Source organism: Hipposideros armiger, unplaced genomic scaffold (assembly GCF_001890085.2).
Source record: "Hipposideros armiger isolate ML-2016 unplaced genomic scaffold, ASM189008v1 scaffold_112, whole genome shotgun sequence".
Lineage (NCBI taxonomy): Eukaryota > Metazoa > Chordata > Mammalia > Chiroptera > Hipposideridae > Hipposideros > Hipposideros armiger.
In genome coordinates, this window is record NW_017731462.1 from 1,972,564 (window position 1) to 1,995,034 (window position 22,471).

At 38.4% G+C, this 22,471-nt stretch overlaps 1 protein-coding gene across 8 annotated transcripts in view; it reads right to left on the reverse strand.

Annotated features, from left to right (window-relative positions):
• Positions 1-3,445: 3,445 nt before the first annotated feature.
• The window catches only part of BMPR1B (bone morphogenetic protein receptor type 1B), a 408,951-nt gene continuing 389,925 nt past the window's right edge, over positions 3,446-22,471 (reverse strand). For all 8 annotated transcript variants that reach the window (XM_019647508.1, XM_019647507.1, XM_019647510.1 and 5 more), the window contains 3 exons: positions 11,832-12,007; positions 7,850-7,980; positions 3,446-6,342 (listed from right to left, as the gene is read on the reverse strand). In XM_019647508.1, coding sequence (XP_019503053.1) covers positions 6,217-6,342; positions 7,850-7,980; positions 11,832-12,007 — 433 coding nt within the window. In that variant the 3' untranslated portion in view covers positions 3,446-6,216. The remainder of the gene's footprint in view (positions 6,343-7,849; positions 7,981-11,831; positions 12,008-22,471) is intronic.

A 22,471-nucleotide genomic window follows, 5' to 3' on the forward strand; every position in this document is an offset into this window, starting at 1 on the left:
TTTGTCAGGGCTGAGGAAGCAGTGACAACATGTAAACAAAAGGGAGAAGGGAGTCCTGTCGCTGAACTACAGAGTTCAACTCCATCCAAAAGAATGAAAAATTCAGTTAAAGAACAAAACAACACTTCACAAAGAAAATACATGGTAGCACAGACTCAGCCCAGTATCACCCAGTGAGCTCTAATTTGGAGCTTTGGTAGCTGGGATTCCTGTTGGGAAAGCAGAACCCAGGAGAGCATGGAACCATTTTCAAAGTCAAGGCAGTGAGGGCCCTAACTGCCCCCCGGTGAGAGCCCCCCAGTCCGAGTTGAGGTCACTGGCAAGTTCTGAGACGTGGCCACCTTCTGTGTCCCTCCATCTGTGCCAGTATGTGAACATCATACAAAGAACCTTCATCAGTCCCAGAGGCCCCTGCAGCCTAATTAATATCAGAATATAGGGTAGGAATTATTTTGCAGAAATAACAATCCTTCTGAGAGTGGGGTCATCTGTACTTCATTGCTGTGACCAGAAGGAACTGCTGAGCTTGCAACATATACAATGACCAATGCCGAGAAGAGCCTGTTCTCAGCTTGAATTACTACATATCTGCCGTTGACTCCCATGAAAGCCCACATCATCGACAACTGGGGTATAAACAGGGTAGGAGAGGTGTACCTACAGCGACTCTGGCTTTTTAAAAATATTGCTAGTTTTATATCCTCTAAAACTAACATCAGTAAAGGAAAGCAATATTTATGAGGACTTGCTGTGTGCCTGGCATAGGGTCTTCAATACTTCACATACTCACCTCATTTGTTCCTAATAAGGGCCCTACAAGGTGGGTATTTTTATCCCAGTTTATAGGGGCAGAAGGTTGGAACTCAGATTATGTATGTACTTCCACAGACATGAGAAAGTAAAAACCATGGGATGTGAGCCAAGTCAATCGGAATCCCTATGCTGAGATGAATTCTCACGGCATAAGTGCAGCTGCCTAAACACAGCCAATCACACAAACGCTTCTGAGTCTAAGACGCAAGCCTTCCTGTACTCTCCATGCCCGAATAATTCTGGATTTCCTCTCTCTTGATCCAGTCTCTAGTGGATCCCCACCCCCCTCAAAACCAAACTTTCCACCCTGCCTGTCCCCCAGGATTCACAATCCATGGAAAAATAACCTAACATGTTCCCTCTCCCTTTGCAGAGGGTTTTCTCCTCCCTGGGGACACTGTTTCAGGGACAACAGCAATAGCCTCCATTCTTCTACATCCCAGGAACCTCACAGTTGGGACGATGGGTGAAATGTTTCTCATACTGTTCCGCTGCTTCCAGGTCATCGCTCTGGCATAAAATCCCACTCCTGTGCACCTCTGCCCACCAGGCCCTGCAGGCCTCTTGACTCTCTGCTCCTTGCTGACTACCCACCCATTCTCCTGTGGTCCTGGAGAATTTTGTCTCACAATCTTCCTCTCCTTAGACTGCCACCATCCAGGGGAGGCTTCAAAATCCACAAAGACCAATCCAGCGCCTGGCTTTTGGGTTCCTTTTTCATCACCAGTTATCTTGTTTACTAACTAAACCCCATTCCGGTGATCATACCCTTAGTCTGTGCTTCGTCTCACTGCTTTCTCTTTGAATCTTTATTCTGACCACAGGAACTACACCACCTCAACAGCACCAGGGCTCCCTATCCTGTGACCCATCAGTTACCTTCCTCTGTAATCCCTTCCATACTCTGGACTACGTCAGCCATCCCCTTGATGATGGTATCTTTATTTTCCAGGACCCTTGCTCCATATGCCTGATAAACCCCAGCCCAGATTGAATCCAATTGTTGCAGTCTCCATGCCTACATTTAGGTTGCTGATAGAAAAATGAAATCATAAAACTACATAGAAAAGTGTCATTGTGAAGTGATAATAATAGCTAATGTGTAGGAACAGTTGAGAGCCTACCTCATGCTTGGTACACGGATTTTGCATTTCATCTTTAGAACCACTCCATACAGTTGGTATCAGATCAGTATTACTCGCCATCTTCAAGAACAAGAAACTGAGTCTTCAAGAGGTCAAAACATGCCTACTGTCACTCAACTGAAGGAATGTGTGAGCCTAGAGTCATACACAGGCTGTCTGGTAGTCCAGAGCCCATACTCTCGGCCACTAAACTACGTATTATTATTCATCTCAATTGGGCCCCTCCTCATTGCCCATAACCATTTGGCTGTAATTTTCCACAGTAGAATTTTAAACTCTCGCTTCTTTTAAACCACTGACTTCCCTAGCTTTTCTCTCGCTCTCAACAGATGACTGGACCTCCCAATTACAGAGGCCATCAGACCATTTCTCTTGCTCTCCTGTCACCAAACGTACACACTTACCTGCATCACTCCTCATGGCTGACTTCCCCGCCTGTTACAATGTGATATTTTCAAAGACAGAAAAAAGGCACAACTATAAGATAGCAGACATGTTCTTTCCAAGGGGAGAATGAAACCATTTTATTTGGGGGAATGTTCAAACAAAGCCATATACAATTTGTAACAAATACAATACAATTGTTTGTTCCCTAGTGCTGAATAATTACAGTATATACAAATTCGATAAGGCACTGGTTCCCCAAAAGAACACAAATGAGTCTTCTTTGGAAAAAGACAACAAAACCTTTTATATACTGCCAACTCTTCTCCAAAAATATGGCATTGTTTTTTTTTTGTTTTGTTTTATATTAATAACAAGAATCATAATTGCTAAATTAAATCACTTCTGATGCCATTTCTCCGATTTCCATTGCTATGTGACTGAGTTTCCTAAGGAGATATAACTACAGAACTATTCAAGTTTAAAAATTGTACTTCTTTCAGTCTCTGTCCACCTCCAAACAAAGAACCAGAACAGACCAACAACATAAAACACTGTAACTTCTAATGAATATGCATGACTCTAGGAACATAAAATTCAGTTGTTATTCAGTACTTGCCATACCTGACTACACAAATGAAACAAAAAATTCCCTGCAAATAAAGACTTTAGCATGTTTTCTAAGAAACTTAATGTTTTGAGAATAAAAAGAATGGTCACTAGTGACTTTTGAGCGGTGCTTTCCAGGAAGTCAAAGGCCTGTCACCTCACACACAATGTTCATACCACTGTCACTTGTGATTTAACAATCTACACACGTTCATAAATAAATATTATGTTTCATTTAGTACTTTATTGTCCATAATATTTTACTCTCTAATCCACAAAATGGAGTTGTGCCAGACTCCAAACTGAACATAATATTTATATATACATATATTTATATAATATATACACACATACATAAACGATAAACCTGAACATCTTAGCATACAAAGCTTATATTAGCTAGCAACTAATATTTTAGGATTCCTTTAGTGGGGGAGCAACTAGAAGAAAATCTTAGTCTTTGAAGCATTCCTGATAATAAAAAAACAACTACACTTTAATTTCCAGGTTCCCACTTACTCTATTGAAAGACAAAACAAAAAAATAAAATTCACTTCTGAGCTACTAGAAATTTAAAAATCAAAACGGATTATGTGGAAGTGAGTAGGTAGTCTCTTTAAGGACAATTTAGTATTCCCTAAGTAAGCTGGATTTTGGTAGGACAACAGAGAAAATCTATTCATAAATAAATTCTTGTCACATTGAAAGACTATAATAATTAAAAGGGTCTTTTGAAATACCTCAGGAATAATTTTTAAATATCCATAGTGACAAAATCAAGTTGAGGATTAGAAAGTAAGCTATTGATTTTTCCAAAGCAACTAAAACAAAATAATGTAGAAGAAATTTCCTTCCATTCTTCATTGGAACCAGCATCTCCCTAGAAATCTAGTTTACTTTCAAATCATTGAATCCCCACCAACTATTCCGATTTGAAGTTATCCATGTATAAAACTTACTAAAAAGAACAGACATTTTTATCCAAGAGATAAGTCCAACCTCACTTAAATTTAGGAAATGTCAAGGAACAAAAAACATGTGCCCACTTATTTAACCAGCGTAAATGTTTACTTATTTGTTTGTAGATGATCTGATTAGAGGCACTGAAGCTTCTCTCCACGGCTCAGATGATTCTCACACTTAATTCCAGCCACATATTCTTTCTAAGCTATCACAAAGAATACCATTGAACACAAGAGAAAAGAAACCTTTACATTGCTATTCAGATTATTTAAATATCACCAAAAGCAGCCTTCTGATTATAAGTATATTTGGAACCAACTGTTTTTCATTTTGGGACAAAAACAGAAATTTTATTCATATTCCAGAATTAAGAAAGTGTTCTTTTTTTGTTGCAAACAAAATGTGGCTATGAAGCATTGGGAAGTGAATGCTGAATATGGAACACTGTGTTTCTTCTTATGATTTTCCCAAATGTAAGCACAGCTCACAGCCACTCTCTGCTCTAGGATGTTTTCTGAATGAACAAGTCAGCAGCTGCAAGCCTCCTTCAGAAGTGAGGAAAACATTTCCTCATTTTTCATGCAGCTGTCAAATTTTCCAAAAACTTCCATCCTTCAGTCGCCAAGTGGTGAAAATGTATTATAAAACACTGCCCCCTGGAGTGTTGTGGAAGGAACGTCTTTCTTAAAAAGGCCAAGGGGAAGTACATCTGAATTCTTCACTAAACCCTACAGAATTTCTAAGAAGCAAAAGAAAACCATAGGAAGGAAAGGTACATGAATAAAGGTGAGAGGGATGTGTACAATTTTAAGTGATATGTTAACTGTTGCTCAGGAATATTGGCTCCGTTAATGACGTGACATATGTTGCTCAAAAGTTAAAACTCCATAGAAATGAGGAGGTGAAGAGATGTTTTGCACTAGTGCCTCAAAGTATATAAAAATAATAAATTAAAAAGTGAATTGATCATGAGGATAAAATAAAATAAACTGTTAGCATACCTAAGATGTGAAATTATCACTTAAGATGTCTAGTCGATTCATATCTATTCTAGAATAATAAATCACAGCAGCCGTAATATTTGTGGCCTCCACTGACTCCCCTCTGCCATCCCATTTGGAGGTTATATTTATCTATTTTTAAATTAAAATTTAGTTAACTTAACCTCACATATGCTTCCTTCCATTAATTCAGACACAAAAGAGAGACAATAACAAATGAAACCAGCTTTATCTATACAAAATAAGTTGTGCATACTTTTCCCCTGTGCTTCTGAGATTGGCTCATCTGAATGTATAAGAAACAAGCCACCCGCCTTCATCCCTTACTTTACTGACATGGTCTTCTTATAACACTCGAGCAAATTATCTCTATTTTAAAATGTCTTGTCTTCAACACAATGGATGGCAATTTTATTTAACATTGCCCCTTTCATTTAAGAGATCAAAAGCATGCCTGGGTCAGTTCTCTGCACATAAAAAAGAGCTTTGTTTGTGTTTAATGAAAAGGAAGGGGTTATACCATGAAAGATATGCCTAACAGAATCAGAAGGCAACATAGTTCTGCAGAATAGCATGGACACTTACTTCTAACAGAGTCACATAAAAATCTTCATTTGTTCCATATCATCTGAAGCTGCAAAAGGTCTCCTGCAGGAACCCCAAAATGTGGTCCCAGACAGGTGGTGTTTGTACTCAGGTGCATTCACATTGCCATAGCAGCCAGCCCCAGTGCAGGGCTGGCCAGAGTGGTCTGAGGAGGCAGGGGCGGGGGCTTTTCAGATGAGTTCCATTCTGCATTCTCTCACTTCACAGACTGTCTTTTGGTTTGTAGAGTGCAACAGGATTTTACCAATGAAAACACACATATTTTAATTTAACCTTCCAGCAGAATTTCTGGGAAGAACTTTTTTGTTATTATTTAAACTATAATAGTATAAACCTTAAAACATCTAAATTATTTCTTTTATTTTGGCAAAATTAAAGCATCTTTTGAAAAGAAAAAAAAAAAAAGACCATCCAAAAATACAGGGCTTTCTTAGAAAGCAACATGCACCATATCTTGAACAAGTTACCCGAGCGGTTTCTCCCTCCTACAGATGGACACGATGACTCTGTGTTTCCGGGAACTTCTCCATCTTTGTCCAGGCGGCTCCCTGAGAGGTGAGACTGAACCCACAGGGAAGCAGGACTATGTTCAAGGATTGTACTGTGGATGCTTCTGGAACATCTTTTGCTCTGCCCATAAACAGGATATCTACTGTCTTTTTCCAGTGGTGTGTATTTTTTTTTTTCCCCTCAAATCAGAGTTTAATGTCCTGGGACTCTGACATTTTGGCAAGTGTTTTCTTAACACGCAGGGCTGTCAGTCTCGATGCAGGATTGTGAGCCCAGCATTCCGTCATGAGTTTCCCCATCTGCCTGAGACACTGCAGGAAGGGAAAGGGAAAATCGGGGGTAACACGAGAGAAATGTATTTATTGTCTGCAAGTCTGGCACTTGGTCTCTGGCTTTTAGTTTGGGGTTTCTGAAGTTTGAATATATTTTTAAGAGATACTGTTTAAACCATGTAGATAAAATCCTGTAAATTTTCTTTTTTTCATGCAAATTTTCAATGCCTAAAACAGATTTTCACAGCTTCCTTCTGATGGGGCCATGCAGGCGGTTTTGCTGATTGTAGGAGAGTGTCTTTGAAGTCGGTATTAACTAAATACAAAAATACCTAGGGAGTCTGTATTCCACTCCACACTCCCAGATTGCTTATAACACTTGATAAGCTTAAATCTTTTCTCTAATTCCATACTATTCAAACAAACATGGATATTCCTAAATCATAGGTGTCTGCTACAATAACAGCACCACACTGTCACATTTAACAAGATTAATGACCTGTGCCGAGCCTTGCTACAACTTTCTCCTGTGGTACCTCGATTATTGGTTTTATGTTGAAAAGCATAATTTCACTCCCTTAGACATCCTCAGTGAAGGAATGTGGGGTAATACCAGTGCCCATAACCACCTTCAAAATAATATAGCTCTGGCATCTGATAAAGTGTTCTGCACAGCTCATTGGAAAACATAGGCCTTATTCAGTGTTTCAGTAACTAGACACAAAACCAATGAACCAAAGGTTATTTTAAAACGTATTTAACACTGAAGAATGAGTTTATAAACAGTGCTCTGTCCATTTGTTTGCAGTGGCTTTGGTACATGTTTGCTGAGTCTTTTCCCTCCTCCCCCCGGGATGCTTCAAACTCATCTCTGAATGTTCCAGCTTGCCAGAGCACTCCAGGACTTGGGCAAGTTTACGTTTCCTGGATGGATGGACAGAATGGGGAGCAGATGACTCAGCAAAGGCCCCACCCCACTCCTTTCCTCCATCTGACCAGCTCCTTTGCAGACCTGTTTAGTTTCACAACCATATCCTGAGAGCCTAGCTGCAGGTGGATTCCCTCAAATGGCATCTTATTAGCAAAGATGCCCAGCACAGTCGGGCATCTCAACCAGTATCACTTCTGTGTATAGAAAACTGGATTTTTCAGATGCCTATCTGTTCTCTCTTCAAAATGAGAGAACGTTGTATGTGGGTTTGTCGTGAAGAAAATTCATGATGCTTTAAAAACACATACACAGAGAAATAACAGCCTTTATGAAAATGTCAGGACATCACAAATAAATGAAATAATGTTATCTGTTATCCAGGCTAAATGCTAATCCACTTCAATATATTTTGGAAGTGGCAAAATCAAATTAGAAAAAAGGAACAAGTAACTGGCCGTGCTCCACTTAGCTCCATATAAATTATTGCAGCGAGGCACCATTACCATCGCCGTCAAAACAAAGAAGAATTCCTGTAATGAGTATTTGGCGTTTGGGCCAAAAAGACAGAAGTCTGTTTTGAGGTTGGTCATAGCACACAGTTACCTCGAGCCTTACCTCATCGCTGCTCCACCGGTTCGGGAATGAGGGACGGAGCTTCTTGATACACACGATCTCTCTCATGTCCTCATAGGAGGGGTCACTGGGCACGAGATCATGATAGGGAAGCTGGTATTCTTCCACTATACCTGAAAATAGGGTTTATTATTACCTTTTTCTGTGAAGTAGAAAAATGAATCCTAACTCACACACTGTTCTCAAAGAAAAGTTCTGTCAGTCCTCAAGACAAGTTCGGGATGAAAAAGAGCAAAATAAATCATGAAACAATGGGACCCAAGGATCATTTTATTTTTAAAATGACTAGAAAGCCTAATGAAACATATTATTATTGGTCTTCAAGCGTTTTTTTTTTAATTTCCAAAAGTTAAGGAAAACAAGCACCTCAACTTTATTTCCAATTTTATAAACCCTTGCATGCCAAATTAAAAAAAAAATCTATATTAAATCTCAACGCAAACTTGGCAGACACATCCCAAACTCATAATGCATAATATGTAATTGTTTCTATTACGACAGTATGAGATTGTGAATTTCATAATAAATTTGGCAGTGTATTTTACTTGAACAAAATGTCGGATTTACTTTTTTTTTTTTGCTTAATCATAAGAATGTGGTTTTGAACATTTAAAATTTGGAAAATTACACACACCTAAAAATATTTTTTAGGCACAAGGACTGTCTGATTTTTAGTTCTTCTTCAAATTTTCTGTACTTATCCAGACTTTCTACAAGGAATACATTACTATTAGAAAAAATATATATGTATTGTTAAAAGAAGGGTTACGAAACACAAAGCTATGTCATTTTTAGGTAAATGGCATTTATTGTGCTAAATTCCATCTCATTTTTCCTAGTATCTCATTTCTACTTTTTCCTTCTTGTCCTTACAACATAGGTTATTAGTGGTTTAGTTCTTCAGAGGATGCTGCTCTGAACAATTTCGCTGGAACGCCCTTACTCCCTGTCCTAAATCACCTTTTATAGAAATGTCACTGCTTTTTACCTCAACAAGATGACATCACCAGGATGGCAGATTATCTAAGCATCACCAGGGATAAATTCATTGGGGATCTACTCTGACAAAATCTGGAATCTCTACTATGCCCTTTAAAAAGTAAACTCAGACACATGTATAATCATAAAGGACCAGAAGGTTCAAAAGTTTTCTCAGACTGTATTCTGTCCCCCGCCAAACCATACAGCATAATTATATGTATTATCTACGTTAACATTTCCTTGCATTGTGCTTCATCTCTATATGAGATAATAGAAGCACAGGGTCTAAAACATAGGAGATGCTCACTTCATTTCAGTTCTTCCTCCCTTTCTAATTCTCAAGACAACGGTTCTGCACACATCTGGAGGGCAAAGACTGTGTCTATCTTACTCATCTCATATTTTTGCAGTGCTGAATGTTGATGCCACTGCCTAACTGAATTGACAAATGTGCACTAGGGTAGGTGTATATGCTACAAAAGACAGAGCCAGTCACATAAAATTATGAATTAATCAAAATCTATCTTCAAACTTATTCCTTTCTCTTTATTATGCAATTACGATATGAGAGTATCCATATTAGCTGCCATTTAATTGCTTCCGAAACCTCAAAACTTTCTCTCTTTTCCTTCCAAAGTTTGAAAGGCCTGCCTGGATTTGTCTAATTTACCCCAAAGTGCCATGACTAGAAAGACTAGCCCCAAACTTCTAACATCTTCATAAAAAAGAGTGTTGGAAATTAGGATTTTGTGTGCTATGCCTCTTTGGGAAAACAAAACAAAACAAAACAACAAAAACTCATTTGTGTGAGTCTACTCTCTACCAGGCATGGAGGTAGGTATGCTATATATCCTTTTTCAAAATTATTATTAAAGCATAGTTGACACACAATATTATATTAATTTCAGGTATACATAGTGATTTGACATTAATATACCTTATTAAATTATTACAAGTACATTTATGAGACAACATTATGGATGAGGAAACTTGGTTTTGAGGGATTCAGTAACTAGCTCAAGGCCATACAGTTTATATGGGATAGAGATGGGAATCTCACATCTCTGACAAATACATGACAATCTCATAGAGATAAGGGTACAGTTTAGTGCCTCTCAAACCTCCAGAGGCCCAGACATTCCTGGCAAAGAAATTAATACCTCAGCTTGGTTTTAAGATGAGAATAATTTCTCCTATATTCTGGCCCACAGGCTTTCCAGTATAGGCTTCTTATGGCCCTGTTTGCTTTAGAGCTATTTGCTTGTTGAGGAAAAAAATAATTAGAAAAGTAATCTTATACTCTACTGCTCCTATAAACCTATCTTACATAGGTGTAAACATATTATTCAAAAAAGGTCATCTACTCTCTATAAAACATGACATCAAGGCATAGGCAATTCATTAATTTGTATCTTGGCTACTTCTTTTATTTTTGATAATCATGGTGGGAGAGTTATACAGTATCTGGTTAGGAAAAATTTCCTATATTAACTTTCCTTTTGGACATAAAGAGTTGTCTCACTTTAGAGAGAATATGTTCTGTTTTAAATTAAACTTATGAGAGGCTCAGAATTCCCAGAGTGATTAGAAGGCACACTGCATCACTGAAGATAATCTTCCCACAAAGTGTGAATGCCTGTTGATTAGCTGTTTCTCCTTACGTGTAAATAACTTAAGGCTCTACCAACCAAAATGAAAATTTAAAATAATAGCTAACATGTACCGAGCGCTATTTATGGCCAGGTGGTTTTAATTCTCTTTACAATCATTGAAACCTCACAACCATTTTAGGCTGATATGATAATTTACTTCCTCCTTAACATGAGAAAACTGAAACAAAGAAAAGTTTAATAACTGTGAAAGGTTCACAGATAATAAATGGCAGGTCCAAGAACAAATGCCAGTACTAGTTAAGTGTAGGCTACACTCAGAATCTGGGACAAGCTCAAGTCTCCATGAAAGTGAGTTTAACTGGCCATCATGAGGAGCAGCAGCAGCATCAGGGCTTCTTAACAAGCACAACCACAGGTAGATCCATAAATGGTGTACCTGATACTAAAGAGCCTAGAGTCTATGCAGAGACAAGTTGCATAGCAATAAACAAACTACTACACAAGAAATAATACCACCTCTGAATATTTAACCCTCCGTCGGGCGCAACTGATCTCACAGATTCATTGCACACAAATTTTCAAATATGGACGATGTCTTTACTGTACTAAGTCACAAATATGACTGGCAATCAGTTATGGTAAAGGGGGAAGATACAGAAGTGATGAGTCACAATACTTAACTGTTAGATATTTGAAAAATTGTGTGCAATGAATCTGTGAGATCAGTTGCGCCCGACAGAGGGTTAAGGATGTCTTCTTATTTAGTTAGTCTTACTAGGGAATCCTGATGTTTGTAGAAAAATTATCATGATCAATAATAATATCCTTATGTTTTAATTTCCTTTTGATATAAACTGATATTTCCAAACTGCTTTATGAGGAAGTTTTACAGAAAGCCCAGAAGTAGGTGAGTTAAACAATGGGTGTCCCAGTCCACATTTATGTCTGTAACTTCACCTGCACAGAGAAGACACAGGAAATAGGGAACGGGAGTTGGGGATGGAGCCCAGAAGGCTGGTAATAAGAAGCTGGAAGGGGTGGGGAAGGGGGTTGACTTGATGGAGCAACTGCTGGAGAAAGATATCAAGGGGGACATGAGACAATACATACAGTAAAAGGGGGTGATCTTTGAAAAGGCAAAAGAAGTTGACAATGTGTCTAGAACAGACTCCTCAGTAGTAGGCTGAAGAAAAGAGGCTACCAAAGATCATTCTAAGATGTGAAATGTCATTTCCTGGGAGGACTGTGACTGCATCAATAGATATAAAGGAAAAAATAAAAGAAAATCTGATTATTGTGGACATGATAACTTTGACTTCTGATCAGAAAAAAGGATTTGTAGTAGCTCCTAAAGTATCACTGTTACTTACCTCCTGATACACATCTCCTGGCAACCTCCCAAAGGATGAGTCCAAAACTGTACATGTCAGCCATGATGTAAGACTGAAAGTGATTTCTATTCAAGCTCTCATCCAACACTTCTGGAGGCATATAACGTTTGGTGCCAACTCGAGTGTTGGGTGGTATGTCAACTTCATTTGTATCACTAAGGAAAAAGTAAAGCAGAGCACTATCAGCATTAAAGAGGACCAACAAATGACAAATCAATGGGATTGATTACTGAACCAAGGCTTTCGTGAAAAGTGGGGAAGGATATCTCCCTTCAGGGAATAACATTCCCTTGAAAAATATGTCTTGCCAGAAGTTATATTAAATATTCACAGTTAAAAACCCAACGAAGATGACACTAAATCAGAATGAAGCTGCAACAGATATGACTGCATCACCACTAGATTAAATATAAACTCGAAATAATTGCTAAATATCAATTAAATGTCTAAAAAACACTTTCCTCTCTTTGTATTTTAATAGCTTTGCTCTTAAAATTGGCAAGTGCACATGCCAATTTAGATTGTTTGAGACAATATTTTTGAAGTCAAGTGCTGTGATGCTTTAAGATCTACAAACACATAAAAATGGGGGGGGGGAGGACCAACAGGTTTCCAAATGTTTTACTTTGATAAGCAGGGACCTGTAAAGTTTTCTACTTTCATTATTGTTTTGTAAATCAACATATATTTTTAATAAAAGGGGGAAAGGAATAATTGAATAAAATATCATTAGCTTTATGAAAATTTCACAACAGGGTCTATTTGTTTTACTTCCCATAGACTGGGGGGAAATTCATGATGGATGGAAACCTATCTGCAGACTTGCACTTGAGAACCACTGCCTTAGCACTGTGAGCTGGAGCTGGAGTTCCGAAGCCACGTTTCAAAATGGCTGACCTCCTATTGCTTGATAGGTTGACGATTAAATGAGAAGAGACGTGTAAAATCACTGCCAGCACAGAAATAAGCATAGTGGAAGTTTAACAAGCACTACCACAATAGAAACTAGTGGAACTAGGAAGAAAGGCAATAAACCTCAATTTTGATGGATGAAGAAACTATGAAACAGAAAAGGTACAAAAACTCCATTATTAAACTGAAGTTTGTGGAAAATCTTGCAAATTTTCCTACCTCCTGATTTCCAAGAAAGTGTTTTTTTGTTTTTCTTTTCATCACACTCATTGACTCTCAAGCATTTACATGCTTTTTCCTCCTCAGCATTAAAGAATCAGGTATATCAACTATCACCTTTTATCATGCTAAGTCACAGATACTGGATTTATGAAAACACTGGTGGCTTTTGGGAAAGAAAAAAAAAACAAAACGAAACAAAATAAAACAAAAAAAAAAACTTCGGGTTTTATCTTATTGCCTCAATCTCTATCTTCTAAAACATAAAATATGTAGTGTCATTTGGGAAAGCTTAAAGGGAGCAGATGTCCCTCTATATCTCAAAACTATTTAAATTTACTAAAACTTCTAAATATAAAGCTGCTTTCTTAGAACCTTTTATAGTAAAATTCACTTCCAGCTAAAATCCTTAATCTAAAGCTATTGCAGCAGACGTGTCACCTGTGTACTCATTAGGCCCCTTGTGATCTAGGAGCTATGACTTTAAAGGAGTCTATTTTCTTAAAATAGAAGTTAACATGTACATTTTTAAAAATAAAAAATGCTAAATAGCTGGTATTCCTTACCACCTGTAAATGTAAGTCTTAGTGTTCTTGATTCTTTTCTGACTAGGAAAAGAGGTTAAAACATGAATTCTTAATATTTATCCACTTGGTATAATAGAAAAATGTCATCTGTGTACCTAAATCATAAACAGTAAGGAAGGAAAGTGAGCTGTGAAGAGGCTTAATGATAAACTGCAGAATATCAGATTTAAAAGATGCTACAAAAGCTCCACCTTCAATTATAAAGTAACTTTCCTCCTCTTCTACCAACTGAGGACACCGCTCCTGTGAACACACAGTGGATTAATGTGTTGCATGCATGTTAGAATTTATAATTTTGAATCATTAGAAAAAGACAGTGGTGGCCCCAGGTAGGGGGTCTGCGGATAGCAAGAAGCTGGTAAAGGGCCTAAATTATATTTCAGAACATGTACTGGAAAAGGAAATCAAGAACAGTCTTAGCACAGGCCTTACAGGAGAGCATTTAGATCAAAGACATAGTCTGATCATAGTTGATAAAGATTTTAGGCAATTTCTGTCCATTCTTACTCTTAGCTCCTTCATGTTTTGTTTGGATGTGGGAGGTCAGAGAGAGCTAATGGAATGTGTGATATCAAAACATCTATGGGAAAACTGAAACTATTACCTAATGATAGAATTAAGATTTGTGATGGCCAGACTATATACTGTTCGTCTCTAAACTCTCATTTTCTCAAACACTGAAAAACATACAATCAAGGATTTTTATTTTGTCCTCAACCACCCCTACAACAGCTTCTTACACAAGCCAAGAATACTCAGCACTACTGCCCCTTGTTCACCTTGTTCTCCCCGCCCTGGGTGTTTTCCCTCACAGTACCTGAATAAATGTCCTCATCTTGTAGTATCTGAATAAATGTCTGTCTTCTTGCCTAAGATTATAACCTCTTCTCAGCCCTGAATATCTGTCATGACCATGTGTTATGTCCCTGAAGAGTACAGCCCCAGTCTATCACCACTCATAGTGCTTTGCACATGGTAGGTAAATAATACACTTTAAATGAAAAAAAAAAAAAGGAAAAAGGCCTTCTTACAGTAAACTTCACTTTGGATAATTTAAAGAGAAATGTAAAAATCTCTATTATATATAGCTCATAAAATGAGACATTACTGATATTGAGGAAAATAAACAGAAGTTTGTTAAGCAAATTAAGTTTGCAAAAGATGACTATTAACCTAATAGCAAATGCTTTAGCATGACATTTAAACAGCAAACATGCTAATTATAGGTAATTCATATCTGATACTATAAAGTTTCAGTTCCTCTAAGACACAGAGCTCTGCCCCATCTTCCATTGGGAGTGTTTCTATACTTGAAAGTAAATAAACGACATTTCTCTCTCAGCTTTTCAGAAACATCATCTTACCTGTCCCAAATGAGGGCAGAGAAAAACTGAGGTTGTGAGTCTTCAAGGCCACAAACAGAAATTAAAGTGAATGAATGCTGGGGCACCAAAAACAAAGGAAGAAAAAGAGACAGGAAGTAGAGTTGAATGGCGCAGAGTATGTAATATATGGTATAGAGTAAGAAGAAAATAGCCAAGGAGAAAGAAGGAAGCAGAAAAGATCAGGGCGCCTTCAGCTCTTTCTGGCTTCCTTTTCCATGGAGGGGTGAGGTGGGGTGAGAAATAAGGTTGGCAAGAAAAGATGCATACACACAAGAGGCAGAGTTGAAAAAAAGAACTCCAAACACACAGCATAGCCACTGCACTGGCTACATACATATGTAGTCAAATTATAAAATCTTATACAGGAAAAACAAATACCAACTTCAGCATACTGGTTACTTCTGGGAGGGATACAGGGGGATGAAAAAAGGAGAAGGGCTACCTTCAACATTGTATTGTTTTTAAAAAGAAAGACCAGATAAAATAAGGCAAATTGGTAACATTTGTTAATGTTAAATTATCACGAATGCCTGAATAGACATCTCTTCAAAGAGGACATACAGATGGCCAACAGACATGTGAAAAGATGCTCAACATCACTAATCAGAGAGATGCAAATAAAAACCACAATGAGATATCACCTCACACCAGTTAGAATGGCTATTATCAACAAGACAAATAATAACAAGTGTTGGAGAGGCTGTGGAGAAAAAGGAACCCTCATATACTGTTGGTGGGAATGCAGATTGGTACAGCCACTATGGAAGGTGGTATGGAGGTTCCTCAAAGATTTAAGAATAGACTTACCATATGACCCAGCAATCTCTCTCCTCGATATATAGCCAAAATATCTGAAAACTTTATCTGTAAAGATATATGTGCTCTGATGTTCACTGCAGCTTTACTTACGGTGGCCAAGACATGGAAACAACCAGTGTCCTTCGACAGATGATTAGATAAAGAAGATGTGGTATATATACACAATGGAATACTATTCTACCATAAAAAAAGATTAAATAGTGCCATTTGTGACAACATGGATGGATCTTGAGATTATTATGCTAAGTGAAATAAGTCAGGCAGAAAAAGTCGAGAACCATATGATTTCACTAATATGGGGGATATAAAACTGAAAACAACAAAGGAACAGGATAAACAATTAAAGAAACAAGAACTCATAGACATAGACAATAGTTTAGTGGTTACCAGAGGGTAAAGGGTGAAGGTGGGGTGGTAGATGAAGGTAAACAGGCTCAAATATATGGTGATGGAAGGAGAACTGACTCTGGGTGGTGAACACACAATGTGATAGATGATGTATTACAGAATTGGACACTTGAAACCTATGTTAGCTTTCCTAGCCATTGTCTCTGCAATAAACTTTAATTAAAAAAAATTACCATGAGTGTCTCACTATTTTTATACTTTTCTGTATGTTTGAAATATATTATAATTAAACATATTAAAAATAAAAAGAACTCAACAGGATCAGGAACAAAAAAAATGTACATTTCAAGGATGAAGGCATAGGTTACAGCATAAGGCTCTGAAGATTAAAAGTTGTCTAAATAATCTAGACAAAATTACAAAGAAGATGCATTTCCACCAGGGAGAACTGAAAATATAGCATCAAAACTGGGTGCTGCATTCACTGCAGAGGAAATGCCATCTCTCTTATTCCTTCTCATGGAAAAGGATTGGAAATATTTGCACAAAGGGGTCATGACTGAAGAAATGGGTTTAGAGAATTATAGGGGTATTTTCACCCATTTATGTTTTTATAATTAATGCATCCTCTAGATCCATCATGGCTTTCATCCCTGTGAATATCACTGCCACAGACTTAAGTAGAACTGGAAGAAAATAAAAATATACTTTGAACAAAATAAAATAAATTAAGGGATGTCAAGTAAATTCCTCTGTAGAAAAAAAATTATTCTGTTTTAGAATCACATTATAATGGGTAATTTTCTTTGTGAACTTTAGGACAGTGGGGCTGGGACAGGACAAAACAAAAATGTCTAAAATTTTCTGGTTAAGAAATGAAGTAACTTGGGAGGTTGAGGGTAAGGGGCAAGTCAGCTAGGGAAAAGAGGGTCTCCAGTCTGGCCTGTCGTCATGACAAGATATTAACCCTCTGAAGGAAAAAAAAAATTCAGGAAATACGTTCTGGTAGCATGAATTTTATAACTAAATTTTATGCAATACCCTGTAATGCATCCCAGTAAAGATGTCTTTGACCTTGAGCTGATGGTGCTTTGGGAAGAAAAGAGCCAGCAGCTACATCACGTGGAAAAAGCACAAGAAATATCAGCAGTATAAGGCTGATATGGTAAAGAGGAAAACAAGTTCTTTAGGATCCACAGATTCGCTGTGAATGACGCTGAACTCCCTACTGTATTAGGTAGGAGTGAGGATGACAAAGTCTAAATTTATTTGAATTTTAAAATGCAAGATGCCCTCAGCTAGGATTGTATAAAGAGGCATGAATACAAAGTTCATAGTTCTGACCAAAGCTCCCTGGAAGACAGCGGTATGATATAGGAATGCCAGGTGGTACTATAAGAGGCCTACACTGACGACCAAAAGGCCTCCAAGGTGTGTGCACACTTTGAGTGGCATTTCCCACCCAGGACGACACTCAGGTGAGAGCTCTCCAGGCAGCTTCAGACAGAGGGAAGGGAACAAAGGCTTGGACCCTGTGCGACAAAGAGAGATGCAGGGGAGGAAAAGGTACAAAACCAAGATGTTCATCTTCTTTTCTGCAGGTGTCAGGGAGGGGCTGATGAAGGAGGGGACAGTGAAGGCAATGCACCCGCTGGGAGACATATGTTCACACTGACATTGCTTAGAACGGGGGCACATGGGGATCGCTACAGTCGGGTTTCATGCCCACAGACAGTGCAGCACATAATTGCCTGCAGGGACCCCTCAGTCCGGTACTGGGGCCTGGAATGGTGGGTGCACATAGGGTTTACAGTAACAGGGGGAGGGAATCACAGAACTCCTGCTGATGCAGAGGGGCAGGGAGTGGAACCTCCAGCTAGGATCCGGAATGCGCTGGACTCAGCGGGGCCGGGTATGCCTTATACCCTCGGCACCGCGCACGGGATGAAGGGCAGCAAAAGATTTTGATACTGGTGGCAGGGAATGAAGGGGGTATTTAAAAATGTAATATCTGTCTTAACCTTGCTTTATATTCAATATTTTCCATGGTAATTAAGCTGCTTCATTATATATCCATAGCAGGAATTTTTACAAGTGTTATGTAAAGGAAAAAGCCACTGCTTGGTTCAGCACAGTGGACATTCCCACTGGACCATCAGCTGAAGGGAGACTTTCGTGAAAGTCACATGCAGAGCCCGCTGTGGTCATGACAGCCAGCTTGGGACTCGCACTGCTGGCCCCAACAAGGTGGCTCTACCTCACTGAGCCCTTGGGCACATGCGGGGGTCTTCGGCTGGATGCTGTGATGCCTAAAACAGACAGGAAAGGGGAGAGAGGAAGAAGGGAGATAAAAAGGGAATAAAGAAAGAGGAGAAACAAACATTTTACACCCTTCATAATCTAAAAGCTTTTTAAAAAGTAAGAACTGAACTTTTAAGAACAGTGAAAGAAGGGTGGGGGCAGAAGATATGTGAGGGAGGCCATTGGTTTGCTTGTGGCTTATAACTGGTGTTTGAAATCAACCACACATGACATATACTGGAGAATATTAAATCACCTCCTAGAAAGACCAGATCTAACAAAGCAAACAATTCTCAGGAGTCTTTGGAAGAAGGGGCTATGCATGTCTCTTTGTGTTTCCTGGGGCATCTTTTAAGTAGCTATGGAACTGATTTGCTGCACTGAACTCTGCCCAGTCCTATGTTAACCAAAAAGGAGTTTCCTCCCGCATATTTCAACAGGATTCATTGCTTCGATGATTAAATCCTGAAAAACCTCAGGCGTTCTTAGACACAGAACTTCAGAACTGAACTCTTCAAAAGACGGTGGATATGGCTCAAGAAACCTTGAATGGGAGGGCTGACTCAGTTGCTCATTAGCTTAGTTCTGTGACTTTGGCAAGTCAGCCATGTCAGTTTTTTCAAAAACCACTAAGCATACAAACCTGGCACAGTGCTAAAAATAGCGCCATCAGAAAGACTCTGAGGAAATTCAGTGCCTTCTGGGCTAGGCCACTGTCTGCTTTGCACTCGGGCAATTTTGCACTTGACAATCACCAAATGGGAGATCTGTGTTGTAGCCCACTCTTCATTATAAGATTTCTATTTAAAATTTAATACCTAAGAGGCTCTAAGACAGGATTTACTTTCCCCCTAAGAAAACAGGGAAAATTTATTATTCTGACACTGAAGTACCAGAGGGGCTGCTTGATCTTCTAGAGTAAAAAGTGAAAAGCTTTGTTGAGTTCCTTCAAGGGATTTCACATGTCATTGTTTTCTCCTCCCAAAGAGAGATTTGGGGTAATGGTAATAATGTCTGCCACAGCATCACCTGGATTAAATCTCTGTTGGGCAAGAAATGAATGCATCAGCATTTACATCATTTTCCAGAGAGTGTGTGCAGAAGAAATGAATACAGTGTAAAAACAAGTATGTGAGCAGGAAATCTCTAAAGCATAGTCTGCTATCTCTGTACCTCTCAACTTCTCTGGGAACCTCCCAGAGATGACTTAAAAGCCTGAGGGAGCACTTACCATGCAGAAACCAGAGTAAAGCTTAAGTTCTCACAGGAAGGTCACATAAGCAGTCTGAAAACTGGGTTAGCTGTGACCCCATTTGTAATAAAACGCTTTAAATACTTGTGTGTGTGCACACGCACAGACACACACCCCAAAAATACGAAAGTCAGGGAGACAGTGGAAGCCAAAGAAACATATAAAGCAAGGTTTTAAAGTGAGGATCAAAAATTGAGAAGAACAAAGTTCCTTTGAAACATAGAAAATAAAAATATGAAAAAGACATCTGAAATTAACAAATACAACCTCCGTTGAACAGAAGAGGAAAGTGAGGCCCAGAATGGTGAATGGTTCCAGAGCTACTCTTTAGCCATTTGAGACTTGTGCATCCCACAGCCGCCAAACAGTTGTCCATCTCAGCCAGTGTTCTCAGGTCTTCCCGCTCTTGATGAACTAGTCCTTTTTGACAAATAAATCTCTGCATTACCCCTTAAAGTAGTCCCCTCCACTTCCTAGAATCAGGGTTTGCATGAAATTTAAGAGGTCATTCAGTTCCTTCTCCTTATATTAAACAGGCTACATTTCAGAAATGTTATAGATATTCACTTTCCTTGCTTTTTTTTAAGGTCTATAAAGAAGATGAGTTCTCAATTACTTTTATATAGTCCACATTTATTGATTCAAAACAATGTTAGAATACCTATAATGGGTAACTCACTATGGCATGTCAAATGGTAAATACATTAATTAATTTGGCATGGATCCTGCTCTCAAGCTGCCCAATGACTAGTAGAAAAGATGAGGCATGTACTAAAATAATTATAATATCTTCAGACGAGGGCCAGGAAATTACTACAGGACTAGAAAAAATGATGTCATTATTCCTAGCTGGGGGATGAGTAAAGTGACTTAAAGGCAACTCTGAGATTGGATTTAGGTACATGGAGAAACAAGGGCTTCCAAGCTAGAGGCTGTGCCATGAACAGCAAGACAGTAGCAAACATGAATATATATGGGAAAAAAGTAGCTTAGTTTTCTTTCTTGCAAAAGAAAGCATACAAGTTGGAGAGTCTGTGGGATATAAAACTGGAAAGGTGGACTTAATCCAGAGTGTGTAGGATCTCTGGAGCTAAGTAAAGGTGCTTTTTATCTTCATCATGCTGTACACATGGAATCATTCCTTTATCCATTACATAAGATTTTGAAGCAACACCTAAGTAATGGGCACCAAGGAAAGGGACTAGAGATGCAAATTTGAGAAAAACATGGCATCTACCTTCACAGAGCTTAGTCTCCAATGAGAGTGATGGGTAAGTGATCAATGATTACTATATAACACTGGGAGAAATGCCATGAGGGTATGCACAGGGTCACATGGGAGGATATAAGAAGACTAACTTAAAGTCAGACTTGTAGGGGAATAATAGGTGCCCCAAAGGAAGAAACTGTGCAGATTAGTAGTAGTTATCTAAATAGAAGAGGGGATGTTGGGTATTCAGGTAAAGATAAAAGCATCTTAAAAATACTTGAAGGTGGTGACAAAGTATAAAGTGCTCAGAATAGAAACTACATTTTAACTCAACGTTTTAGGGAACTATAAAATTATTATGATGTCCAAAATTATGCTTCGAGAAAGTTAACTTGGCAGCATATAGAAAAAATTAGAAATAGGAAAGACAAAGGGGAAATAAGTACAAAATGCTTTACTCCAGAACCTAGAAAAATGGTAGAGAGGACCCAAACTGACCCAGTTCAAGTAGGAATATCATGGAGACAAAATTCATCCAAATGAGAAACAAAAAACTTAAGGAACAAAGGAAATGTCAGACACCTCACATTTTAGAATGGATCAATCAAAATTGGGAACTAGGAAGTTAAAGCAGATATGGTAGAAAATCTAGCAGTGGGGAAATACTTAAAAAGTAGACAAAGAGCAGAACCTCTAGAGAAAGAAGGTGAACCTGGGATAAAAAGGCACATCATGAAAACAGAAGGCAGAGAAGCTTAGGTGCTGTGTAAAGGGGAGTGACAATTAGAAAGCCTTACGGTGACTAAGATCAATGGTGTCCCTCAATAAAGGAGTTCCAGGAGAGAAAGGAGCAGAAACCAAATTACAAGATATTATAAATTTCTGGATTGTGAAAGCAGACTACTCTTTAGAACTCTTGAGAAATTTAAAAGGGGAGGAAAGGAGAGAGGGTGGTAATTTGAGAAGCAAACTGAGAATTTTTTTGTGTAAAGGAGGCTTGAAAATGGTTGTAGGTAAAAAAAAAAGAATTCAGAACAGAAAGGATTTAATCATCTTTATGGGCAGGGGGTTCACATTTCTAACTTAAATCTACAGTCCAAATAATTTCCTCCTGTTTTGTTTTTAAAGATCAAGAATTTCAATTAGCCATCCTCGAAATGGTGAAGACCTTCCTATATTTGGGGACTATTTTTAAATCACAGCTCAGTCTTCACTTCTGGGTGAAAATATGGCTCCAGTAGTCCTTCTTGTGAATTTTATTTTCCAAACTTTTAATCACCTCCATGGCTTTTTCCTTGGGATCTTTTTCTTATCCTTTCAAAAAAAAATTCCACAAGAGGGTCCAACAATTTAATAAAGGCTAAGCCTAAACTGAGTTTTAAAAAAGGTAGTTATATGATGATCCCTGTCTGCCAGTGGTTTGTAAGCTCACTTTGTTTTATTTTCAAAGTAGAGGTACCATTTTTTCCTAATTAAATCACCTGCAAAATAAAAGGGGCTGCTCTGATGAGAGTGAGGGTAAGCAAAATGGAGTCCCAACTATCCAGCATTCTGCCTCCGTATTCTGTGTAAGCTATTGACATCAC